The sequence below is a fragment of the Muntiacus reevesi genome, chromosome X (assembly GCF_963930625.1).
Source record: "Muntiacus reevesi chromosome X, mMunRee1.1, whole genome shotgun sequence".
NCBI lineage: Eukaryota > Metazoa > Chordata > Mammalia > Artiodactyla > Cervidae > Muntiacus > Muntiacus reevesi.
In genome coordinates this window covers 5521723-5549096 of record NC_089271.1, presented here as the reverse complement: position 1 = coordinate 5549096, position 27374 = coordinate 5521723, and the positions used below count along the sequence as shown (strand labels likewise).

The window sequence follows — 27374 nt, the reverse complement described above, 5'->3', positions numbered from 1 at the left end:
TACACATTGACTGCCTCCCTGCCCGCTGGCTCTAAGTGAGGAAGAATGAATTCCTGGTAACTGGGTGGGCCTGGTACCTGCACTGGGTCTGATAAACAAAGGGATCCTTATTAAATGTTTGATAAATGGCTAGTAAGTAAGCCAGTTCAAAACTAAGTTACTAGGGAAAACAGAGAGGCAACAACAGGCAAAAGATTTACTTTAAAAAAAAAAAAAATCTTAAAGAGCAATTAAAGTACTATTTACACACATCACAAGAGTAATTTACTTAAATTCAACAATCACAACAAATATTTATTAATCATGCACTATACGACAAGCACTATGCTCGGAGCTGAGATTATGAAAACAAATTTGCTTAAATCTGATATTCTTCCTTATCTTAAGGAAAGGAAAGGAAACTGAACCTTTTAATTAGGTGCATGAAAATGAACTTTTTAATTAGTTGCATGTAGGTATGACACGGGCTAAAAAGGAGAGAAGAGGGATATTTCTTTCTTTAAGAGTTTAAATTGTTAAGAGATATGTTACGGAGCCTGTAAACACTTTTCCATGACCCTTAAATGTGGTGGGATCGCACTCACCGGCAGGTGTGGTAATAACCACTGATCTCCTTTTCCCTTTTAACAAAGGATCTCAAAGTCGTGGCGTTCATCCTTGCTGGCCCAGGGACACATTTCTCATCTGTCTTCTGAGAATCAAAGTCCTTGTTTTTGTTGCTGTTGCTCAGCCATGTCCGACTCTGCGACGCCACGGACTGCAGCACACCAGGCTTCCCTGTCCTTCCCTATCTCCTGGAGTCTGCTCAAACTCATGCCCATTGGGTCGATGACGCCATCCAACCATCTCAGCCTCTGTCGCCCTCTTCTCAACCTGCTGGCAGTGCCCAAATGCAGGAAGCAGCTGGCCCTGCCACCACATATTTTGGCCCCCTCGGACCTTATCTCTTCTTACATCTGTGATGCCCCCACGTCACTTTTAAGCCAGACCACCCCAGGCCTTAGGCCAGGGCTTTGCCAACTTTAGCATGCAGAGCAACATCTGGGGATTCTGCTAAAACGCAGACTGTGCTTCCGGAGATTTGAGGCCTGGGGTTCCTCCTTTCCAGTAAGTTCCCTGGAGGATGCTCTCTTGGGAAGACCACACCCTACCAGAGAGTTAGAAAGCAGCGGAAGGATGAAAGATTGAACAGCACGTCCTTCTACATTTCCTGATACACACTCCCCCTACCCTTCACTAAATCCTAATGGAGTCAAGAATTCAGCATAATGCAGTTGTACTATGCACAGTTGTTAGCATGTCTTCGCGATCGGCTGTTTACAAGGGAAAAAAGAAAAAAATCGTCTCTTTAGTCATCACATCCGGGGTTCTTGCTTACAGAAAGTGTCCTCGGGCAGAGCCCAGGGCCCTGGCACCTCAAATGGGAGAGAAAGAAGAGGCGCAGGGGGAAAGGTCATTTAGGAGAGCTCCCGCCCACTCCCTCTCCTGCTTGGAGACACTCTTGGCATTTTTCAGATTCTCTTCTGTAACTTCGGTGGGAATAAACCTGTCCTCCAACAAGGGGATCTGTGCCACTTCCCACCACAAAGCCCGCCAATTCCTCCAGGCTTGGTTGTTAGGATTAGACAGGGACGACCCTGTTCGGGGACAGAAGGAGCCTCCGGATGGAAATGCCAGCCGAGTGCGGGCCGCCACGCTGAGGTCTATCGAGGGGCAGCGGTGCCCGCTGACGAAAACAAGAGGCTGGCCCGCTGCAGGCCGGCTCTGCAGCACCAACTTCCACGAGTTAGCGCCGGCTCGCATTTTGCCACCCCGTTTTGCAGAGAAGTCAGCTGGGAAGCTCAGAAAGGTTAACACAACCCGCGTCCACACGGCCTAAGGCGGCCTGAGGAACCGAACGCCGCCCAAAGCCGTAGTTCGGCCTCTCCAATAATGCTGAGGGACAACAAATCACAGGCTGCCTTGCAAAAGCCGAGGGACGGCCCGCCCCAAGGTGGCCCCTAGAGCCCGCCCTAACACGGACCGCCGGAACCGCCTCGAGGCGGAGGAGACGGGAAACCACTTCCGGGAAACGGCCGGCCCCAGAGCCAAGCACTTCCGGTGCAAGGCACAGGCAGGTCGTTCGGAGGTTAACGGACTCGCAGGTAAGGGCCGACCCTAGCTATCCGGAGACGGTACGAGCCCAGAATGTCGTCTCCCTTACCCGCGCGAGAGGAAACACCGGGGTGAAGCGGCCGGAGCGCGCGCCGCCATGTTGAGTCCGGCATTTTCAACGGAGCAGGCGGGGCCGAGCGACGCCGGCGTCAGCGCGATGACGTCCTAGACCGGGCGCCTGCCTTCCGTCCGCGGAACCTTCCTGGGCGGGCCCAAGGCGCGCGTCGCCCCGCCATACTCGGCGGGGGCAAGTTGAATGACGGCCCGGCCCCGCCTTCCGGTTCCGGTTGAGGGCGGGAGCCTGGTGCTCTGAGCGGAAGTGCCTCAGACCTGCGTCGGTAGGGGGAGAGCGAGGGCGGGGCGGGGCGGAGGCCGGAGGGCGGGGCGGAGGCCGGAGGGCGGGGCGGAGGCCGGAGGGCGGGGCGGGGGCCGGGCTAGCCGCAGGTTCCGGCCAGCCCACGTGTCTCCAGGGGCAAGCGATCTGGGTAGGAGGCGTCCTTATTCCCGCTGCACCCAGACCTCGTGGGTGGGAGGCTGGGCTTGGGCTTGCGACCGCTGCACCGGCTCCTTGGAGGCTGAGCACCCAAACCCTTCTCCCCGCTCCATCCTTAAGAAATTAAATCCAAACCAGGGCTCGGCTTCAGTGGCTGAAGGCGCAAGGCCTGGCTCCCGGCATCAGGGCCTTCAGTTCAGTCCCTCAGTCGCGTCTGACTCTCTGCGACCCCGTGGACCGCAGCACGCCAGGCCTCCCTGTCCATCAAAATCTTCCCGGAGCTTGCTCAAACTCATGTCCATCGAGTCAGTGATGCCATCCAACCATCTCATCCTCTGTCGTCCCCTTCTCCTCCCATCTTCCATCTTTCCCAGCATCAGGGTCTTTTCAAATGAGTCAATTCTTTGCATAAGGTGGCCAAAGTATTGGAGCTTCAGCTTCAGCATCAGTCCTTCCAATGAATATTCAGGACTGATTTCCTTTAGGATGGACTGGTTGGATCTCCTCGCAGTCCAAGGGACTCTCAAGAGTCTTCTCCAACAACCACAGTTCAAAAGCATCAATTCTGGGCATCAGATGGCTGAAGTATTGGAGTTTCAGCTTCAGCATCAGTCCTTCCAATGAACATTCAGGACTGATTTCCTTTAGGATGGATCAGAGCCCTAGGTTCCTAAATTCCAGGCCCAGGCCATGTACCTAATCTGAAGGTACGGAAATCCGGCATGACACCCCTTTCCCCTTCACTCGGAGAGCGTCTGAGTGAAGAGCATTGCAAGGGTAAATGTTTTATACACATGGTGAACTTGTGTCCCCAGAGGTTTGGGGGGGGGGAATATTTTACAGTTAAATTTGTTGCAAACATCAGATGGTGCAGGTGACATTTCTTTGGGCCTTCAATTGCCCTTGACAGTCGCCATCTCAGTTTATCTTGAGAAACTTCCCTATGAAATACATTACATTGTTGAATAATTCAGTATTGCATTATGGAATAATTGTGAGCGTCAGTTTAAAAACAAAAGCAAAAAAAAAAACAAGGGAATGCTCACAAGGGAGACGGGTAGGGAGCCAAGCTGTCTATTTTAAATTTACTGATGCCACTTGCAAAGGGCAAATGTGTCTTTAATCTGGAATTTGCTACAGGCTGTGGTGATGTTACTAATTTTACGAATCACCCAGGCCCCCAAATGTTTCAAAAGGTTAATAAAGAAGGCCAGATGCCTTGCCAGTTGAAATTAATCCGTTTGCTTTTTGCCAAGTAATTAGAAAGTAGGTTGCATAGTCTATGTACTGAACAAATATAAACTGTTGTTAATTTTTTTTAATTAATATGATTATCTTGGGTCAAGGTAAGCAAGGAAAAAGAAAGTGTTTCCTTGAAAGATTTGGATGTTCAGTAAGATTTTGATTGAAAATATGCTTAGACCAGAAAATTTGCTTTTGAACTGTGGTATTGGAGAAGACTCTTGAGAGTCCCTTGGACTGCAAGGAGGTCCAACCAGTCCATCCTAAAGGAGATCAGTCCTGGGTGTTCATTGGAAGGACTGATGCTGAAGCTGAAACTCCAATACTTTGGGCACCTGATGTGAGCAACTGACCCATTGGAAAAGACCTTGATGCTGGGAAAGATTGAAGGCGGGAGGAGAAGGGGACAGCAGAGGATGAGATAGTTGGATGGCATCACCGACTCAATGGACATGGGTTTGGGTGGACTCCAGGATTTGGTGATGGACAGGGAGGCCTGGTGGGTTGCAGTCCATGGGGTCACAAAGAGTCGGACATGACTGAGCGACTGAGCTGAGACACATATACATACTCTTTGTGACCCCACAGACTGTATATACAGTTCATGGGATTCTCCAGGCCACTGTACTGGAGTGGGTAGCCTTTCCCTTCTCCAGGGGATCTTCCCAACCCAGGTCTTCTGCATTGCAGGCAGATTCTTTACCAGCTGAGCCACAAAAGAAGCCCAAGAATACTGGAGTGGGTAGCCTCTCCCTTCTCCACCGAGTGGATCTTCCCAACCCAGGAATCAAACCAGGGTTTCCCACATTGCAGGCAGATTGTTTACCAACTGAGCTATATGGGAAGCTCATGTACATATGTATATGTGTGTGTGTGTATATATATGTATTTATATATAATTAAACATACATAATTGTATTTATATCATCACTTCTAAGGAATGATGACTATCATCCGTGTGGAACAAACTATACCACCTTACGGACATTTCTTTCTTGGGTTTTGTTTCCCCAGTTTCGCAGCTAGGATGCCACACATCAACCTGTCATTTGCAGCGTGTGGGTTTCTGGGCGTTTACCACTTGGGGGCAGCATCGGCACTTTGCAAACACGGCCGAAAGCTGCTGAAGGATGTCAAGGCCTTTGCCGGAGCTTCTGCGGGATCCTTGGTTGCTTCAGTTCTCCTTACGGCGCCGCAGAAAATAGAGGTAATTAAGTGGTAACTAGGCTGTGCTGCTCATCAATAAATTAAGAACAAACAGCGAAGATGATTGCTTAACTCTATTAAGTTAACTGCATAGAAGTCCTCCTTTGCCTAGGAAACCAAAAAGGTTAAGACTTCTTTTAAAATGTAACCGTTAGAGAGCTGTGCTCCCCGTTTGGAGAAGAAGATTATTCGGGGGGTGCCAATAAGACAAGGAAATAAAATGCCTTATTTTGCTCATGAGTGTTTCTTTAGTCTTAAGACTCCAGCTTTGTTTTTTTCAAGCCAAGGCTTCTCCGATAACTGATCATGAGAACACGGGGCCTGTTCTCAAGGCCTGGAACATGCAGCTGATAACGTCTTTGCTTGCGTCTACTTACAGACAGGTGTGTAAACTCAAACCTGACCCTGTAATTTAAGTGGAATGATAGTGGAATTTAATGTCTTTTTCATTCCCACAGTAAGAAGCCCTGAATTTCAAGCAGTGTATCTAGTAGTAATAATAATAAGCTTTCATTAAGTGTTTCATTTAATGCAGTCTATATTTCTAAGCCTTCCATGGTGGCTCAGTAGTAAAGAACCTGCCTGATATGCAGGAGACTCGGGTTCAATCCCCGGACCCAGAAGAGCCCCTGGAGAAAGAAATGGCAACCCACTCGAATATTCTTGCCTGGAGAATCCCACAGACAGAGGAGCCTGGCAGGTTATAGTCCATGGGGTCGCAGAAGACTTCAACACAGCTTAGTGACTAAACAATAACAACAAACACTGTTTTTAAAATCTGTTCTCTTTCTAGACAGTCGATTAAAGGACAACAACAGTGTTTTTAAAATCAATTTTCTGCTTCTAGACCGTCGTGATGCACTCTGTGACTTTGAGAACTGGCCTCAGCGGGTGGAAAATATTTGTTAATTACGTGCGTGCTCTTAACCACTTGCAATAGTCATCAAATAATGATTAACACTTCCATGCTCGGGGATGAATTTCAGTTCACACTTAAGCGTTCAAAAGCACAGCATTTTAAACACAAGAGGCTTTATTGGGAAGGGACGCCCGGGGGGAGAGCAGGTGGGTGAGGGAACCCAGGAGGGTACTCTGACACTTAGGTCGCAGTCTGGGGATTCAGGGTGATGGGACTGGTCTCCGGGTTGTCTCAGGGCAATCAGTCTGACTCACGGGCCTTCCTGTTTGTGCATGCATTGCTCAGCCAAGATGAATGCCAGCAAGAAGGATTCTGGGAGGTGGGAGGACATGTGGTGTCCTCATTTTGACCTTTCCCGAGCTCCTCCTGTTGGTGGAGGCTTGTTAGTTGGACGTTCCTTACCAGGAACCTCCTGTGGTAAAATAACTCACGTGAAGAGTTAGTATCAGGCCGAATTAGGATGGGCGGTTTCGGGCAGTATCTCCCTTCACACAGCGGCTCTGTGTATCTCGTGAATCCCAGTGCCTAGCCCAAGGCCTGAGGCCAAGTAGCTTGCTGGATGGATGAACGAAAAAAATCAAAGATGGATCTGGGTTCACATCCTGGCTGTGACACTCATTCTTGATGACATAGTAGGAAAGATGCTTAACCCTACAAACTTCAGTTTTCCTATCTGTCCTGTGTGGCCGTTGTATCCACCTGGCATTCTTTTTTTCTTTTTCCTTTTTTAACCTTTATTTATTTTTAATTGAAGGATACTTACAATATTGTGTTGGTTTCTGCCATACATCCACATGGGTCAGATAGGTATACATATATCCCCTTCCTTTTAAAACTCAGTCCCACCTCCCATCCCACATTCTATTTTTCTTATTTCTTTTTAGTGAAGTATAGCTGATTTACAGTTGTTATTCGTTTCTGTTGTGCAACAAAGTGACTTAGTTATATACACACACACACACATATATATACACATTAACTTTTAATATTATTTTCTATTATGGTTTGCATTAGGATATTTTTTTCCACTAGTGTATAGTTGGTTTCTGGGCTTCCATGGTGGCTCAGATGGTAAAGAATCTGCCTGCAATGCAGGAGACCTGGGTTCGATCCCTGGGTCGGGAAGATCCCCTGGAGGAAGGCAAAGCAACCCACTCCAGTATTCTGGCCTGGAGAATCCCGTGGACAGAGGAGCCTGGCGGGCTGCAATCCATGGGGTGGCAAAGAGGCAGACACGACTGAGCAACTAGCAGAACACACAGTTGTTTTCCAATGTTCTGTTAGTTTTTGCTTTACAACAACGTGAGTCAGTTAGAAGTAAAACATGTCCCCTCCCGCTTGAACCTCCCTCCCACCTCCCTCCCCATCCCACCCCTTTAGGTTGTCACAGAGCCCCAGTTTGAGTTCCCTGAGCCATACGGCAAATTCCCACTGGCTCTGTATTTTACTCATGTTAACCCACCTTCCATTCTTACGTGGGCACGTGCCAACAGAGGATCCAGCGTTGGCTTGCCTGTTAGACCCCACTTAGGGAGCAGGGGGGCTTTTATTGAGCACCTCTGCCCCGGACTAACCTCCAGAGACTGTGATCTGCTCTTTGCAGACGACAGTCATCACAACTCCTGTCTCTGTTGTCAAGGTTGGTGTTAATTGTCAGCGCTATTGCAGAGCAGCAACTGAAATGTTTCTGAGGCCACAGAATTGTCGTGGGAGAGAGGAGTTGCCTTAAGAGAGGTCTGTAGAAGAAAAGTGCTCAGTTAGCATTGGAATCCAGCCTTCAAGGATTTTCCAAAGGTGATTTAAAAAAAAAAAAAGAAGAACAGATTGTAATTGGGAGAACACAGAGCTTGCCTGGGGACCAGGAATGGTGGGTAAGGACCAGAAGGAGGATCAGGCCCAGAAGAGATTCTGGCCTGTGAAGCACCCGACATCTGGGGTTAGCTTTGTCGGGTCCAGGTAATTTGTTGGGCAGGGTTCCCTGGTGGCTCAGATGGTAAAGAATTTGCCTGCAATGCCAGAGACCCAGGTTCGATCCCTGGGTTGGGAAGATCCCTTGGAGGAGGGCATGGTATTCTTGCCTGGAGAATCCCATGGACAGAGGAGCCTGGCGGGCTACAGTCCATGGAGTTGCAAAGAGTCAGACAGGACTGATCAACTATCACTTATTTATATAATTACCTTGTGTGGTGGGCACAGAGTTCTGGAACCAGTGCGACTTTTTCTGACAAAACATAGGGTGACCTGTTACTTTTCTTTTTCAGGAATGTAACAAGTTTACCTATGATTTTGCCGAAGAAATCCGAAGGCAGTCTTTTGGGGCATTAACACCTAGCTATGATTTCATGGCCCGATTGAGGTACGTATTTTTATATTTATCAATCAGTTCAGTTCCGTCATTCAGTCGTGTCCGACTCTTTTCGACCCTGTGGACTGCAGCACACCAGGCCTCTCTGTCCATCACACACTCCCAGAGTTTACTCAAACTCATGTCCATTGAGTCGGTGATGCCATCCAACCATCTCATCCTCTGTCGTCCCCTTCTCTTCCCGCCTTCAATCTTTCCCAGCATCAGGGTCTTTTCCAATGAGTCAGTTCTTTGCATCAGGTGGCAAAAGGATTGGGAACTTCAGCTTCAGCATCAGTCCTTCTATTGAATATTCAAGGACTGATTTCCTTTAGGATGGATTGGTTGAATCTCTTCACAGTCCAAAGGACTCTCATGAGTCTTTGCCAGCGCCACAGTTCAACACCACCAAAGCATCAATTCTTCAGCGCTCAGCTTTCTTTATAGTCCAACTCTCACATCCAAACACGACTACTGGAAAGAAAAACCATAGATTTGACTAGACGAACCTCTGTTGACAAAGTAATATCTCTGCGTTTTAATATGCTGTCTAGGTTAGTCATAGCTTTTCTTCCAAGGAGCAAGCATCTTTTAATTTCATGGCTGCAGTCACCATCTGCAGTGATTTTGGTGCCCCCCAAAATAAAGTTTGTGACTGTTTCCCCATCTATTTGCCAGGAAGTGATGAGACCAGATGGCATGATCTTAGTTTTCTGAATGTTGAATTTTAAGCCAACTTTTTCACTCTCCTCTTTCACTTTCATCAAGAGGCTCTTTAATTCTTCTTCACTTTCTGCCATAAGGGTGGTGTCATCTGCGCATCTGAGGTTACTGATATTTCTCCCAGCAATCTTGATTCCAGGTGGGAATATACATATTCCCAGGTGGCGCAGTGGCAAAGAATCCATCTGCCAATGCAGGACACACAGGAGGCTCGGGTTGGATTCGGAAAGATTCCCCTGGAGGAGGGCTTGGCAACCCACTCCCGTACTGTTGCCTGAGGAATCCCATGGACAGAGGAGCCTGGCAGGCTACAGTCCATGGGGTCGCAAAGAGTCGGAAATGACTGAGCAGCAGAGCGTGTATATAGTATGTTTCACCGCAGAGGGCGTGTAACCCGGAATGCTGTGGATGAACCGTGGCAAGCTCAATCAGCATTGTCGCTCCTTGGATTTTCACGAGGAGGCCAGTAATCAAAGGGGAACCGTGCGGTGGACGGTCAGGCGGCTCCAGGTGGCAGTTCTCTTGCTCTCTGTACATCCCCCGGCCGGACCAGTCCCGGCTACACGGGCAGCCACTCTCGTCTCCTTGCCTGTCTCTGCCCGGTGATGATCCTCCTCATCCTGAGGCCAGAGGGGCTCCACCTGCTGGTTTCCTGAAGCGGACGGCTGCCCTCCACGATGGTTGTTAAGCCGCAACCTCACGAGCCGCTCCCTGCTGTAACCAAGGAGCCCGCCTGACCCGGTGTCCCGGATAAACGGTGACCTCCCCTTCCCGCCAGTCTCTGCTGTCTTGTCCCGTCCACGACACGCGGGCGGGGTGTTGCTCCACCGCTTTTATTTTATATTTTCTTTTATGGCTTTGGACGTGTGAGATTCTGCAGCTGCTAAGCTTCTGGCATCCCTCTCACTGTGCCTGGGCTCGCTCTCCTGGGATTCGGGTGGGGGCTGCGAGGAGGCTCGCAGGCCCGAGGGGGTGCAGCCCTGCAGGCCGCGCCCTTTCTCTCCTCCAGGAGCGGAGTGGAGTCGATTCTCCCCGCCAACGCGCACGAGCTGGCCCACGACCGCCTGCACGTCTCCATCACCAACACCAGGACCGGGCGGAACTGCCTGGTCTGCCTCTTTCCCTCCAGGGAGCACCTCATCCAGGTAAAGGCGGCCGCGTCCCGCGTTGCAGGAAGCCAGTCAGCGCTGGTGTGCGTGCTGATCACAGGGAGCGCGCGGGGTCTTTAAATCGGCAGCATCCAATGTTTTGGGTGCCAGAGATGGGTTGCATGGAACACTTTTTTATTTTTCCTTAAAGACTTTTTATTTTGTATTGGGGTATAGCTAATTAATAAACAATGTTGGGATGGTTACAGGTGGATGGCAGAGGGACTCAGCCACACATGTACATGTATCCTTGTGGCTCAGCTGGTAAAGAATCCGCCCCCAGCGCCGGAGACCTGGGCTCGATCCCTGGATTAGGAAGATCCTCTGGAGGAGGGCATGGCAACCCACTCCAGTATTCTTGCCTGGGGAATCCCCAAGGACAGAGGAGCCTGGTGGGCTACAGTCCGTGGGGTCACAAAGAGTCGGACATGACTGAAGCGACTAAATTCCCCTCCCATCCTCGCTGCCTCGTGACTTTGAGCAGAGTTCCCAGTGCTGTCCAGCAGGTCCTTGCTGGTTCTCCATGTGAAATAGAGCAGTGTGTCCATGTCCATCCCAGACTCCCTGACTATCCCTTCCCCCATCCTTCCCCCTGGGAACCATCAGGTTATTACAGAGTATTGAGCAGAGTTCCCTGTGCTGTCCAGCAGGTCCTTGCTGGTTCTCCATGTTAAACACAGCAGTGTGTCCATGTCCATCCCAGACTCCCTGACTATCCCTTCCCCCATCCTTCCCCCCTGGTGACCATCAGGCTATTACAGAGTATTGAGCAGGGTTCCCTGTGCTGTCCAGCAGGCCCTTGCTGGTTCTCCATGTTAAACACAGCCGTGTGTCCATGTCCATCCCAGACTCCCTGACTGTCCCTTCCCCCATCCTTCCCCCTGGTGACCATAAGGTTATTACAGAGTATTGAGCAGACTTCCCCATGCTGTCCAGCAGGTCCTTGCTGGTTCTGCATGGTAAACACAGCAGTGTGTCCATGTCCACCTCAAAGTCCGGAACTATCTGCCCTCTACATCCTTCACCCCCATCGCGTTCCATAAGTTTATTCTCTGTAAGTCTGAGCGTCTCTTTCTGTTCTGTAAGTTCATTTGTATCACTGAGGACAGTTTTTCCATGGACTGGGGGGAAAGTGCGGGAGGATGTTTTGGAGGTGATTCAAGCACGTTACATTTATTGCCCACTTTATCTGTATTATTGCATCAGTTCCGCCTCAGGTTCTCAGGCATTAGATCGTGGACGTTGGAACCCCTGCTCTACATCCAGCTTTGCCTCTCAGGCCTCACAGATAATGGGCGCTCCCTCAGGCCTGCGTGGATCCCGATGGATGGATCTCAGTGCTCCCGAGGCCACAGCACAGCAGGCAGCTCCCGGAGGCCTGTGGACGAGCCCAGCGTGTTTGCTCGTGATGTTCACTGGCCACATTTACTGCGTGAATGAGCTTGAGTACCAGTAACTGTTCTTTACGTGGTTGTACGTTAATGCTCCGCAGTTCACGTGAGACTTTTTGGGTGGACTACCGCGTTCGGTCCTTCTGTAAGTCAGGCAGGACGGGCGTGATTTATGCCTCTTCTGTTGCTTCTTTAAGAGAAGAAAGGGGCGGAAAGATTGTATGTGACGCGCCCCCGGGTGTACCGATTGCCAGTGCGAATCCGGGTCTCTTGACCTTTTCATTAGAATATTCCCTTTCATTTCTTCCGTTTGGCGCTGACGCCTTTCTGTCCACACACACATGGAAGCTGGTTGAGAATTCATGATCTCTGAGAGCTATTTCAGCTGACTTGCAAATAGCATTGTATTGGTAAGGGGATACATGACGTACTTTAAATTGGTAAGGACACAGGAGGGCTTCCCTAGTAGCTCAGAAGGCTCAGTTGGTAAAGAATCTGCCTGCCAATGCAGGAGACCTGGGTTCGATCCCTGGGTTGGGAAGACCCCCCTGGAGAAGGAAATGGCAACCCACTCCAGTATTCTTGCCTGGAGGGCCCCATGGACAAAGGAGCCTGGCGGGCTACAACCATGGGGTTGCAGAGTCAGAGAAGGACTGAGTGACTAATGTGCAAGAATGCACTGCTCTTAGAAACGCCAGCCGATTTTTCTTTTCCTTCTGTGGGTGTTGTGGGGCCTCCCTCATGGTACAGATGGTAAAGAATCTGCCTGCAATGCGGGAGACCTGGGTCTGATGTCTGGATCGCGTAGATCCCCTCAAGAAGGGCATGGCTACCCACTCCAGTACTCTTGAGTGGAGAATCCCCATGGTCAGAGGAGCCTGGTGGGCTGCCGTCCATGGGGTCACAAAGAGTCGAACATGACTGAGGGAGTCACACTTTATCTTTCTGTGGGAAACATAGCAAGCCTCTGGTGATAGAGAACATGTGTGTGCAGATAGCAGCCAGTGATGGATTGAGCGTGAGAGCTAAAAGTTCCACGTGAATTAAATGATAAATGCAATGTGGGTTTTTTTTTAATATTGAATCTCCCTGTTTAAATTTTATGTTTGAATGATATGATTTGAAATACCTAATGAAGTGTTGAGCTGACAAGTTACTCTGCGACTTAAGAAATTAGAATATTTTCCCTCTGTGTACCAATCACTCCTACACTGATACTCAATCTGTCTTAAGAAAATATTTTTCTATAATGTAATTGCTAAGCTTGCGGAGGCTTAAAGACAAGAAAGGGGGAAGCTGGTAAATCCATGCCTGAGTTGTCACAAATCGTCAACCCCAACACAGAGACATCAGGCTGGCAGTGGGTCAGAACACCTCTTCTTGTGCGTAAGGGGACAAGATTGTAAACAAAAGGACTGTCATCCCATCGTAAAACAGGAGGGGAGGGACTTCCCTGGTGGTCCAGCGGTTAGGACTCCGAGCTTCTACTGCAGGGGGCCCAGGTTCCATCCCTGCGTGGGGAACTAACTCCCACATGCTGTGCAGTGGGGCCACCAATATATATATATATATATATATATATATATATATATATGTTCTTTTTTCTAAAAAGGAATTCTGCCCATGGATCTACCTTTTCATTGAGTCTGTGCCTGGCTACTCTATCTACAGAACCCCTGATGTTTCCTATCAGTTCAGTTCAGTTCAGTCGCTCAGTCCTGACTCTCTGCAACCCCCTGGATTGCAGCACGCCAGGCCTCCCTGTCCATCACCAACTCCCGGAGCTTACTCAAACTCAAGTCCATCGTGTGGGTGATGCCATCCAACCATCTCATCCTCTGTCGTCCCCTTCTCCTCCAGCCTTCAATCTTTCCCAGCATCAGGGTCTTTTCCAATGAGTCAGCTCTTTGCATCAGGTGACCAAAGTGTTGGAGTTTCAGCTTCAACATCAGTCCTTCCAATGAATATTCAGGACTGATTTCCTTTAGGATGTTGTCATTGGATTTCCTTGCTGTCCAAAGGACTCCAAAGAGTCTTCTCCAACAACACAATTCAAAAGCGTCAATTCTTCAGCACTCAGCTTTCTTTATGGTCCAACTCTCACATCCATACATGACCACTGGAAAAACCATAGTCCTGACTAGATGGACCTTTGTTGGCAAAGTAATGTCTCTGCTTTTTAATATGCTATCTAGGTTGGTCATAGCTTTTCTTCCAAGGAGTAAGCGTCTTGTAATTTCATGGCTACAGTCACCATCTGCAGTGATTTTGGAGCCCCCCCCCAAAAAATAAAGTCTCTCACTGTTTCCATTGTTTCCCTGTCTATTGGCCATGAAGTGAGGGGACCAGATCCCATGATGTTAGTTTTGTGAATGTTGAGTTTTAAGCCAACTTTTTCACTCTCCTCTTTCAGTTTCATCAAGAGGCTCTTTAGTTCCTCTTCACTTTCTGCCATAAGGGTGGTGTTATCTGCATATCTGAGGTTATTGATATTTCTCCCAGCAATCTTGATTCCAGCTTGTGGTTCATCTAACCCGGCATTTTGCATGATGTGCTCTGCATATAAGTTAAATAAGCCGGGTGACAATATGCAGCCTTGACGTACTCCGCTCCCTATTTGGAACCAGTCTGCTGTTCCATGCCCAGTTCTAGCTGTTGCTTCCTGACCTGCATGCAGGTTTCTCAGGATGCAGGTCAGGTGGTCTGGATATTTTCTGTACCTTGCACCGTGAATCACCGACCACTGTGCAGCAGACATTTGTGACTGCTCTGTTGAACCTAGTTTTTGTCTGTCTGCCCTCACTAGAGTGTAAGCTCCACGGAGGGTCAGGGACTGCTGCCTTCTGTCCCCTGAGTGCCCAGACCTCACACTGCGCCAGCTCCATCCATATGTGTTCCATGAATGAATATGAACTAATAAATCAATGAACTGAGGGGGCACCTACTAAAAGTACGAAGAAGCTGTTACCCTTCACGTTCAGTGATCTGGACAAAACAAGGGAGCTAGTTTAGTGGCCCCACAGCAGTCCAGGTGTCTAACATTCTGCTTGGTGGCCATGCCCCTACTCTGCCGCTGCTAGATAAAATCACCCTCTTAATTCCTTTCATGTGGGAGTGTGGCTAACATCCCCCCTCCCCACTAAAATGTCCACACTGTACTCCCCAGGACCTGTGAATCGGGCATCTCGCTTGGCAGAGGGGATTGTGTAGACAGGATGAACATGAGGGCCTAGGTGGTGCTGGGATGCGTGGGCGGACCCCAGCTAGGCCTGTGTGGGTTTAGAAATAAGAGGCGTTTGCAGATTCTGAGATGCAGGAGACTTTGCATAAGGAGGTCACGGAGGGTGTGCACCCCTTGGACCAGCCAGTGACGCTGAGGGACCGCAGTCCTACCGCCGCTGGAACTGCGCCCTCTACCGAGATCCAGATGAGCAGGAAACCCAGTCTCCCCAGGAGCCCCCGGGAAAGGAGGGCCCTGCCATCACCTTAATTCTTTCGCTCAGGTGGATCCAGCCCATTTTGGGTCCCAATCTCCATCCCCTAGGATCGTCCAAATATTTGTCTTGGTTTTAGACTCTCGTTTTGCGGTCCCTTGTTAAAGCAGCAAACCAGGGTGGTGGTTTAGTCGCTCAGTCGTGTCCGACTCTTTGCAACCCCACGGACTATACCCCGCCAGGCTCCTCTGTCCCTGGGACTCCCCAAGGCAAGATGCTCGAGTGGGTTGCCATTTCCTTCTCCAGGATAGCCAACTGTGGCCGTACGTAAACTGGACTTTTTTTTTCTTCTGATTTGCTTTGTTTTGGATAATAGGTACTCAGAGAACTAGCATAATTACTTGAGTTCATTGAACAGAAGAGAAACAGTTGACACAACTGCGTAATACCTTGTAAGGAGAATAATTGAATAATTAACATGTATCCTAGGTTATACGAGATGCATTTTAAATGTTGAGTAGAATGCTCTAACCTTTTGCAGAAACTGGGAAAAAAAAAAAAAGGTGGTTAGTTCCTTGACAGCAGATGGTGGTGATAATAATGTATGAAATATATGCATGGAATACACATGAGTATGTAGTTCAAAGAGCAAGATTGGTGAAACCTACAAGAGGGAAGAAGAAAAAAGCATCATGACAGGAAAAAAAATAAACCCTCCCGCTCTGGGTGGTGACATGCTGTGTTCTGATAAAAGAGGCCAGTGGGAACCGCTGTCTGATATAGTTGTTCTTTCCTGTTTTTTTTTCAATCTAAAGCGAAAAGTGAAAGTGAAGGTCGCTCAGTTGCGTCTGACTCTTTGCGACCCCATGGACTATACAGTCCATGGAATTCTCCAGGCCAGATTACTGGAGTGGGTAGCCTTTCCCTTCTCCAGGGGATCTTCCCAACCCAGGGATCAAACCCAGGTCTCCCACATTGCAGGTGGATTCTTCACCAGCTGAGCCACCAAGGAAGCCCTAATTCCAGTTAATATTTAATAAATAATGAAGATATAGTAATAGAAGCCACACTCATCACTGCTCTGCACTCCTGTGTGAGTCTGTCATGAAATTAAAGCCCCAGCTTTTATTTTATTTCGCTGACTTGATAGAATTCACCCTTTCCTAAACATTCTTTTACTCCTATCTTTGTTCATGAGCAAAGTGCTCACATGCACGCTAAGTTGCTTCAGATGAGTCCAACTCTTTGCGACCCCGTGGACTGTATCCCGCCAGGCTCCTCCCTCCATGGGCTTCTCCAGGCAAGAATGCTGGAGTGGATTGCCATTTCCTCCTCCAGAGGATCTTCCTGACCCAGGGGTCGGACCTGCGTCTCTTATGTCTGCTGCATCGGCAGGTGAGTTCTTTACCACTGATGTCATGTGGGTGGCTCACCTACGTCTACAAAATCTTGGGAAATGGATTATTACTACTGCTTTAGGCATCTGAGTTTTACACCTCTCACCATTGGCCTGGTGCACATTCACCCATGTGCTTTTGTGTGATGATTCACACTTAAATTAGCTTTGTTTTTGGCACCATGGAAAAATTATTCTTTCGTCTGATCTACAATGATAGTTGATTCTTTCCTAAGAATCTCTTTTAAAAAAAATATTTGACTGCATTGGGTTTTAGTTGGGGCACGAGGGATCTTTAGTTGCAGCGTGTGGCGTCTAGTTCCCTGACCAGGGATCGAACCTGGGCCCCCTGGATTGGGACCGCAGAGTGTTAGCCACTGGACGGCCAGGGACACCCCGCTCAGAACCTCTTTTGAAACGTATGTGGTCCAGAGGCTCATTTTATCTGGGATTGGATTTCCGTAGTATTCAGCATCGTGTGTCCATGGCGATCGAACTTACTGCCGTGGTCTGAATGTATCCCTCCCACATTCCCATGTCGAAGTCTTAACCCCCAGTACAATGATGTTTGGAGGTGGAGGGTCTTTGGGAAGTGATGAGTTCCTGAGGGTGGAGCTGACATAAATGGGATGAGTGCACTTATGAAGGAGACCCCCGAGAGCTCCCCTCACCAGTTGCAGCCGGTGAGGACATAGCAGTGGGTTCTCAGTAGACACGGAGGCTTGCACTGCTGAGATTCTAGAACTGTGCGAGGGAGACTGCTGTCGTTTCCTAAGCCTCCCAGTCTGGGGGATTTTGTTGCAGCAGCCTGAACGGACTAGAACAGGGGACTGGCATTGAGAGGCAACCAGCTGCTATAACAAATTCCTGAAAGTGGCTTTGGAACTGAGCTAGTGAAACCAGGCAGAGGCTCAGTGAGTTTAGAGGCACAGGCTAGAAAAAACCTGCACTGCCGTAGCGAGTTCCAGTGAGCACTCAGAAAGAAAACCGTAAACGGCGGAGAGAGCCTCCGTCTTCTTAGAGAAACCTGGAGCGTGCAGGCCATGTGGATGAGGTCACAGATGGAAGAGAGCCATTTTGTTGTTGTTGTTAATTAACTTTATTTGACCGCATCTGGTCTTAGTTGCGGCCCTTGGGAAGTTTGCGTTGCATCACGCGGGATGTTTCTTTGCAGTCCACGGGCTCCCTAGTTGTGCTGTGTCTGGTCCGGAGCACGTGGTCTCAGTAGTCGCAGCACCTAGCCTTCATGAACAGGATCCCAATTCCCCTACCAAGGATCGAACCCACATCCCTGGTGTTGCAAGGCAGACCCTTAACCACTGGGACCGCAAGCAGAGTCCCTGGAAACCAAGGAATCTTAAGCAAACGGTGGAGGAAAGGTCATCGTTGTCATGAACTGACCAAGAAGACTCATGTGCGCGTCTCCCGTGTTTTGTGGATGCTAGAACTCGCTAGTGCTCATGTTGGATGTTTGGGGCAGTTTCCAAGCACAGCGTGGAAGGAGCAACCTGGTTTCTCGTGACTACTTAGAGTGAGAGACGAGAAGAGGGAAGAGACTTCAAGATGGAACTGTTCCGCAAGACGGAAGTAGGGCTTAAAGGTTTGGAACGTTCTCAACCTGGGCGTCCTGGAAAGAAGGAGACTGCCTATTTAGGATACCACGGGAAGGGTGTGGCCATGTGCCCAGGTAACCTTGTGAGGCCGGGGTCAGGTGAGTTCGGCCGTCTAGACTGAAGTCAGGCCCTGTGGTGCCAGAGCGTGGGAGAAGGCCTTTCAGACAGCGTTGGGGGTCCTGCCATCAGAGGTCTGAGAGTGCCAGGCCCTCGCCAACAAAGGGCGCAGCAGAGAAGAGAAGGCGCCCCCACGAAGGCAGTACCCTGAGGAGCCAGGGGGTGCAGCTAATCCCCACCCCACCCCGTGACCCCAGCCCTGGGGAGACTCTACCAGGAGACCCACAAGTGCCCAGTCGCGTCCGACTCTTTGTGACCCCCACCCCCATGGACTGTAGCCCCGCCAGGCTCCTCTGTCCCCGGGCCTCTCCAGGCAGGAATACTGGAGTGGGTTGCCATGCCCTTCTCCAGGGGATCTTCCTAAACCAGGGATCAAACCCGGGTCTCCTGCAATGCAGGCGGATGCTTTAACACCCAAGCCACTAGGGAAGCCCTGGGGGACCCAGGCACAGAGGCAAATACTTGTCATGGGCCCTTGGTTTGGTTGCTTGTCCAGTCACCCAGTCGTGTCCAACTCTTGGCGACCCCATGGGCTGCAGCACGCCTGGCCTCCCTGTCCCTCACCAACTCCTGGGCTTTGCCCAAGTTCACGTCCATTGCATCAGTGATGCCGTTTAACCATCTCATCCTCCGATGTCCCCTTCTCCTTCTGCCATCAATCTTTCCCAGCATCAGGGACTTTTCCAATGAGTCTTCTGTTCACATTGGATAACCAAAACACTGGAGCTTCAGCTTCAGCAAAGGTCCTTCTGGGGCATGTCCAGGCTTCATCTCCCTTAAGATTGACTGGCTTGATCTGCCGTCATGGGTCCTTGGCAATTCCTTTATCTGTGGGCCCCTTTGCGTCGTGTTCCCCCAAATGTCTGAATGCATTCACTTCAGTCCATGCCTTTTACGCTCCAGGTTTTACTCTGAGCTATTTTTCTTCAAAAGGAAACATGCAATCAGGAAATCCAAACATATTGTAACATTAGCCTTCAGCAGAGGATAGGTAGAGAAGTAAATCCTTTTTATAAAAACCAAGTCATGTGCTTGTTGGCCATCCATATGTCTTTTTTTTTGGAAAAATGTCTGTTTAGGTCTTCCAGCCATTTCTTGGTTGGGTTTTTTTTTGTTTGTTTGTGTTATTGAGCTGTATGAGCTGCTTGTACGTTTTGGAAATTCCTCGTTTGTCAGTTACTTAGTTTGCAAATATTTTCTCCCATTCAGAGGGTGGTCTTTTCGTCTTGTTTATGGTTTCCCAGCACGGGAAACTCAGCTCTGGGCTCTGCGATGAACTAAACGGGTGGGATGGGGAGATGGGGGAGGCTCCAGAGGAAGGAGGTGTATGTATACCTATGACTGATTCACTGGCTGTTGCATAGCAGATGCTGACACAACCATGCAAAGCAATTATATTCAAAACAAAACAAAACAAAAAAAAGAGCATAGTAAATCAGCTGTATCTCAACAAGAGAAAAAAAATTTTTGAAAGTCATGTATCACCCCCACAGCTGAGCAGAAATGATTTTGAAATTAACCATGCCACTGAGTGATGGGGCTTTCCCGGAGGTTCAGCCGGTAAAAGAATCCGCTGGCAATTACAGGAGACACAGGAGACGCGGGTTTGATCCCTAAGTCGGAAGATCCCCCTGGAGAAGCCAATGGCAACCCACTGCAGTATTCTTGCCTGGAGAATCCCACGGACAGGGGAGCCTGGCGGGCTACCGTCCCTGGGGTCGCAAAGAGTCAGACACAACTGAGCTACCAAACAACAACAGCAGAAGGATAGAGCTTTGGCACCTGTCTGAATTGGTACAAATTGTGGAATCCGTGTTTAAAGCTGACCCACTGGGGTGTGCTCTGAGCTGGTCTCTTGACAGCCACGGATGCTCTCTGATATACACACGCCCAGGAGGGCGTCCATGCAGAATGGTATCCCTCTCCGGAAGAAGAACCCCGTCTCCATCACTACGATGCCCTCAATTTTCCTGCACACAGTGAGCGTGTTTTTTTTTTTTTTTCAGGAACATCTCACATCTAGCCTTGCGGAGGTGAAATAAGGACTGAATTTAAGATTGGTCATTATCTTGGAAAGACTGGGGAAGATAAATTTGAGCCTGTCTTTGAATTTCAACTACGCCAGCAGGCTCTGAATAAACAGCCAGATTCTCATTAAACGCCACAGTCAACTTTAGGCATAAATGAGACTTGTTGAGAATTTATTCTCCAAGGAGGCCAGGCTACATCATTTTCTAAGCATCTCTTTTCTGTGCAATGGAAAATGAGAAGAGCTAGTCCTAACGTGTGTGGAATATGCACTTGGCCACGGTTTATACAGTTGTCAAGGAAGTCACTAACTTTTATTCTTATCATGGTGTCCTTGCAGTGCATGCGAGCGTGCTCAGCCAGCCGATCATGTTTGACTGTGTGCGATCCCAAGGACTGTAGCCCGCCAGGCTCCTCTGTCTGTGGGAAATATCCCAGCAAGAATCCTGGAGTGGGTTGCCATGCCCTCCTCCAGGGGATCTTCCCGACCCAGGGATCGAACCCGAGTCTCCTGAGTCTCCTACATCGCAACTGGATTCTTTACCACTGAGCCACCAGGAAAGCTCTGGGAAACAAAAGCCAAATTAGTGGTTTAACATACATGGAATTCTTTCCTTTTTCTTTTACTTTTTCTTTTTCTTTTGGCTGAATCAGGTCTTACTTGTAGCACACGGGATCTTTGCTTTTTGTTGCAGCACGCAAGCTCTTTAGTTGAGGCCTGTGAACTCTAAGCTGCGGTGTGTGAAATCTGGTTCCCTGACCAGGGATGGATGCTCCCTGTTCTGGGAGCATAAGAGTCTCAGCCCCTGGACCACCAGGGAAGTCCCAACACAGGTGTTAATTCTTACAGTGCTGGACTAAGTGATGGGGAAGGAACAGTAGGTTTCTGCCTTCTGTGTCAGTCCTCTCAACCAAAAAGCACCCCCAAGACGTGGCTAAATATCCCCGGAGGGCTCAGACACCCCTACTTGAGACCCCCACCACCACTCCCGGTCCTAGACGTATCGAGATTTATTAAGAACAATTTCACTGGGACGCCGTGAGGTTAAGACAGTAAAAGAGCATATTTACCTTAGTGTTTCATATCTCATTAACCATCTCCCTCCTTAGAAAAATCCTATTTGCTTGCAGTAAAGTGTCAGTAGGAGAAGCCGCTCAGTTCCTCTCTGTCGAAAGCCAATTTCCCTGCTAACCACAGTTTGATACACAAATGAGCAGCCTGAGTAAACTGTGACAGAACAAATACATTGATTTTGGGGGAAAATGATGGGTATTTTCCAGTTCACTGCACTCTTCAAACCAGTTCAGAGGATTCCTAACTGTTCCTGTCTGTGACAAAGTAATTGCATAGCATTTTTTCATCTCTCAATACCTCAAAAAGAGATCCAGGCATTAACTTGTGAACTTCACTTTATATCTTGACACGAGCGATGGGGGAACCCACATAATTCAGCTTCTAAAGGTAATGCTGTTTTTTTTTAATTTTCTTTATTTTTGCAAGCTACATGTCTGCATAGCATAGTGGAATGAGCTGTTACAGCAAAGTCAGGGGCTTGCTTCCCAGGCAGAACAGCGGTAAAGCTTCTGTCTGCCAAGGCAGGAGATGCAGGTTCGATCCCTGGGTCAGGAAGATCCCCTGGAGGAGAAAATAGCCACCCACTCCAGAATTCTTGCTGGAGAATCTCACGGACAGAGGAGCCTGACGGGCTACAGTCCATGGCGTCGGAAAGAGTCGGACACAATTGAGCAATTGAGCCCACACACACAGTGAAATAAATGACTAGAGTCATAGAGTGTCTTTGGTTGTTTAACGGCCCCTGTGGCGGTGATTTAGTCACGTAAGTCGTGTCTGACTCTTACGGCCCCATGGACAGTAGGAAACGAGTCCCCTGCATTAGCAGCTGGATTCTTAACCACTGGACCACCAGGGAAGTCCTGTAATAATTTTTTTCCCCCCAGCACTGCATCCTTTGTACTTTTTTTTCCCCCACAGCTTTCTTTTTTTTAAAATTAATTTTAATTGCAGGATAATTGAAAGTGAAGTTGCTCAGTCTTTTCTGACTCTTTGAGAGCCTATGGAGGATAATTACAATCTCGTGATGGTTTTTGCATACATCCACGTGAATCAGCCAAAAGCATATATGCGTTCCCCCACCACCACCACGTCCTGAATTCCCCTCCCATTTCCCTCCCTATCCTATCCCGCTGGGTGGTCCCAGAGCACCCGTTACAAAGTGTTAAGTCACTCAGTCCTGTCCGAGGCTCTGCGACCCCACGGACTGTAGCCTGCCAGGCTCCTCTGTCCATGTGGATTCTCCAGGCAAGAACACTGGGGTGGGTGGCCATTTCCTCCTCCAGGGGATCTTCCCCACCCAGGGATCAAACCCATGTCTCCTGCATTGGCAGGCACGTTCTTTACCACTGAACCACCAGGAAAGCCCCTGTAATTAACGTTTTTTAAAAGGAGTCGGCAACTGATTAATTAGGGTGAAGGCCGTGACCGTAACTGTGTCCAGTTTTGTCCTGAAAGACCCCAGCTGCCCAGGTCAGGGCGACTCGGGGGCTGACCAGGCTGGGCCTGAGTTTGCTTGGTTTCCGTCCTGTTGGCCCCGCTGATGGCTGTGATTGTCCGCAGACCACCAGAGAGGATGCCCACCCCGGCTCGCACCTCTCTGGGGAGGGTGTGGGTAGCGGCAGGCATGGCACCCCATCCTGTCACGTCCACACTGAAGCTGAGATTTTGGAGATGAATGCCTCAGTGAGGGCTCGTGCGCGCTGACCCTCCTCAGAAGGCTGCGACCTCTCCTGCAGGGTTGTCGTCATACCTCGGGTCCCTGCTTTGCTCTCGACACCTCACGATTCTTTTTATTTATTTCTCTAAGTTTCATTGGAGGATCATTGCTTTACGATATTGTGTTGGTCTCTGCCATCCAATCAACATGCATCAGCCTTAGGTACACACACGTCGCCTCCCTCTTAAACTTCCCTCCCACCTCCCACCCCAATTTCTTCTTTTTTTCTTCTTTGTTTTTATTGAAGTATAGCTGATTTACAGTTGTTATTATTTTCTGTTGTACGGCAGAGATTCAGTTATACACATACACACACATATATATGCACATTCTTTTTAATATTTTCTGTTATGCTTTATCATAGGATTTTGTTTTTATGTTGGAGTATAGTTGTGTTACACTGTGTGTTGGTCTCCACTCTACAATGAAATGCATCAGCCATATGTATGCATCCATCCCTCCCCTCACATGGCATTCCTCTTGAACCTCCTCCCGCCCTATCCCACCCCTCTAGGTCATCACAAGAACGCCGAGCTGAGCTCCCTCTGCTAATGCTGCAACTTCCTGCGAGCTCTCTGTTTTAGACAGAGTCGTGTCTGTGCATCAGTGCCTGAGTCAGTGATGCCGTCCAACCATCCCGCCCTCTGTCACCCCCTTCCCCTCCCGCCCTCAATCTTTCCCCAGCATCGGGGTCTTTTCCGATGAGTTGGCTCTTCCCACCAGGTCGTTATGCTGGTGACTGGGCCTCTCATCGTTTGCCCTTCAGAATGAATCAGCTTGTGAGAGCTGGCCGCACAAATCACGGGTACAGCGTTGTTCCTTTGGGGGAAATGCCCTTCTGATTTCTAAGTAACACTTAATGCATCCCGTGTGTGCTCGGTCGCTGAGTTGTGTCCGACTCTTTGCAACCTCATAGACTGTAGCCCGCCAGGCTCCTCCGTCCATGGGATTCTCCAGGCAGGACTACTGGGGCGGGTTGCCATTTCCTCCTCCAGGGGATCTTCCCGACCCAGGGATTGAACCCATGTCTCTTACGTCTTCTGCCTTGGTAAGCCTTGGTGCCACCTGAGAAGCCCTAATGGATATTGCACAAGTCATTTTAAAGGCCATAATCCATCTCTGAGTAACTCCTGCTGGGGAAAGAAGCTCGATGAAATCTTTCACAGCAAACAGCCATGGAGTCTTGGCTTATCAACTGAAGGATTGGACCTTAAGTATTCAGAATCTAATGCTGTATCTTTCCTGATAGAGCACAGCGATTTGCAAACTGCATTGCGCAATTGACTTGTGCATGTCAGGTAAGCTCCCCAGAACCCAGCTTTTTCTGTGGGAGGAGACGGTAATATTTGCGACGGCAGTCTCTTTCGAGTTTTTAAATGGAAGGTAAAATATACTTGGTGCTCCTAGCAGCCGCTGTCTCATTACAAATCCAGGGCATGTCCCTGGCATGTAACGTGTTTTCTTCCCTCGGTGACGCCCTGGTGACATAAATGCAAACATCCCTCAGCTGCGAGCTAGTCACTGCCATGACAACCAGAGGGGTTTGTTCCTCTGGAAGATTGAAACGTCCAAATGATTCTCACAGTGTGGGATAGAACATCGTCAATAACTGACTTGCAGCCTGTACACACGCGGGAATTTAGACACACCTGGACTTTAATCCGTCTAGTCAAGGCTATGGTTTTTCCAGTAGTCACATACGGATGTGAGAGTTGGACTATAAAGAAACCTGAACACCAAAGAATGGATGCTTTTGAACCGTGGTGTTGGAGAAGTCTCCTGAGAGTCCCTTGGACTGCTAGGAGATCCAACCAGTCCATCCTAAAGGAAATCAGTCCTGAATATTCATTGGAAGAACTGATGCTGAAGCTGAAACTCCAATACATCGGCCTCCTGATGCAAACAGATGACTCATTGAAAAGACCCTGATGCTGGGAAAGATTGAAGGTGGAAGGAGAAGGGGACAACAGAGGATGAGATGGCTGGATGGCATCACCAACTCAATGAACATGAATTTGAGTAAACTCCGGGAGTTGGTGATGGACAGGGAGGCCTGGCGTGCTGTGGTCCATGGGATCACAAAGAGTCGGACAGAACTGAGCAACTGAACTGAACTGGACTTTAATCATGCAGTGACTCAGCCATCTACCATTAAAGTGCCAGTGTTTCTCAGGTGAAGTCGATAGAGTCAGAGGACCATGAATTGTACCAATGTCTTTAATGTCTTTTCTTATATGAATAATTTTAATTTCTGTTTAAGTACATCCTGGTGGCTCACTTGGTAAAGAATTCTGCCTGCAACACGGGAGACCCAGGTTCAATCCCTGGAGCGGGAAGATCCCCTGGAGAAGGGAATGGCAATCCACTCTGGTATTCTTGCCTGGAAAATCCCTTGGACAGAGGAGCCTGGGAAGACCCCAGTCCACGAGGTTGCAAAGAGTTGGGCATGTCTGAGCTACTAACGCTTTCACTTTCACTGTGCCCATGAAATACATGGACCGTATTTCATTTTTATAGTAGACTTTTGTGCTTAAATGATTGTAACCTGCTAGTAGGTGATGTGTGAAATAGATGGTAGGGCGTGTTGCTGTCTCATTTCACGAGCTGTGTCTTTATTTTGTCCACTAGGTCCTGTTAGCCAGCAGCTTCCTGCCCATCTATGCAGGAATGGAACCAGTGGAGTACGAAGGGCAGGTAAGAGTTCTAGGCTGACACAGGATCTGTGGTTCCTGGGGTTATCCATTTCCTTTTGCAAGATCCATTATTATTGTTATTATTCTGGTGGCTCCAGCTCTGTTCCTGTGACTTTTGTCTCATAGGTTTGTTTCTGTTTCACAGAAGAGAAAAAGTCCAGTGCAGAGGCCATGGGACCCTAGAGTTGAGATTTCATGATTGAGAATGATTGACTAGGGCCCTCCTTTTTTCATCTGCTTAAAAAAAAGGAAAAAAAAAACTTCACCCTTATTTTTAATATGCAACGAAGCAATAGACTTTTTAAAAATTTATTGAAGTATAGCTGCTTTGCCAGTGTCGTGTTAGTTCTACGCATAAGTGTGTGCGCTCAGTCGAGTCCGACTCTTTGTGACCCGCCAGGCTCCTCTGTTTGTGGGACTCTCCAGGCCAGGATACTGGAGTGGGTTTCCAGCCAAGAATACTGGAGTGGGTTGCCATTTCCTTCTCCAGGGGATCTTCCCCCACCCAGGGATCGAACCCGTGTCTCACATCTCTTGCACTAGCAGGCGGATTCTTTACCCTTGAGCCATCGGGGAAAGAAAGTCAAAATGAAGTTGCTCAGTCGTGTCCGACTCTTTGCGACCCCGTGAACTGTAGCCTACCAGGCTTCTCCGTCCATGGGAGTCTCCAGGCAAGAGTACTGGAGTGGGTTACCATTTCCTTCTCCAGGGGATGTTCCCAACCCAGGGATCGAACCCGGGTCTCCCGCAGTGGAGGCAGACGCTTTAACCTCTGAGCCACATCGGGGACGCCCTGCGTCAGTTCTGCCGCCCAGCAAAGGGAATCAGCTGTGTGTTTACAGATATTCCCTCTTTTTTGAATTTCCTTCCCACATAGGTCACCACAGGAGGCTGAGTCGAGTTCCCTGTGCTATACCAGTAGTCACTCATTACTTATCTATGTTAGACGCAGTATCAGGCATGTAGATCTATCAATCCCAGTCTCTAAGGTCATCCCACGTTGCTGCCTCTCCTCTTGGTGTGCATACACTTTTGTTTTCTAAGTCTGTCTCTCTACTTCTGCTTTGCCACATAAGTTCATCGGTACCATTTTTCTAGATTCCACGTGTACGGGATCTTACATGTGTTTTTCTCTTCTTGACTTATTTCACTCTATGGGACTGTCTCTAGGTCCGTCCATGTCCTGCCAATGGCACCGTTTCATCCCTTTTCGTGGCTGAGTAATAGTGCATCGTCGCTGTATATCTCATCTTCTTTATCCATCCCTCTGCTGATGGACATCTAGGTTGCTTCCACGTCCTGGTTCTTGAAGATAGTGGTGCAGTGAGCATGGAGGTGCATACGTCTTTTTGAATTATGGTTTTGTTGGGATATATGCCTAGGAGTGCGGTTACTGCATCATGTGGTAGTTCTATTTTTAGTTTTGCGAGGAACCTCCATGCTGTTCTCCATAGCAGCTGCATCAATTTACATTCTCCACAACAGTGTGAAAGGGTTCCCTTTTCTCCACACCCTCTCCAGCGTTTATTGTTTGCAGATTTTTTTTGATATTGAGCTGCATGAGCTGTTTGTGTATTTTAGAGATTAATGCCTTGTCAGTTGCTTCATTTGCAAATATTTTCTCCCATTATAAGGACTGTGTTTTTGTCTTATTTATGAATTTGTTTGCTGTGCAAAAGCT

At 48.8% G+C, this 27374-nt stretch overlaps 1 protein-coding gene across 4 annotated transcripts in view; it reads left to right on the top strand.

The window, feature by feature from the left end:
- Positions 1 to 1880: 1880 nt before the first annotated feature.
- PNPLA4 (patatin like phospholipase domain containing 4) overlaps positions 1881 to 27374 on the top strand; it is an 87041-nt gene continuing 61547 nt past the window's right edge. For 2 of the 4 annotated variants that reach the window (XM_065916571.1, XM_065916568.1), the window contains exons 1-5: positions 1893 to 2144; positions 4904 to 5096; positions 8276 to 8370; positions 10091 to 10226; positions 25629 to 25694. In XM_065916571.1, the coding sequence (XP_065772643.1) occupies positions 4917 to 5096; positions 8276 to 8370; positions 10091 to 10226; positions 25629 to 25694 (477 nt within the window). In that variant the 5' untranslated portion in view covers positions 1893 to 2144; positions 4904 to 4916. Of the gene's footprint in view, positions 2145 to 2355; positions 2493 to 4903; positions 5097 to 8275; positions 8371 to 10090; positions 10227 to 25628; positions 25695 to 27374 lie in introns of those variants that run through there. The other 2 variants (XM_065916570.1, XM_065916569.1) reach the window with 2 other exon arrangements.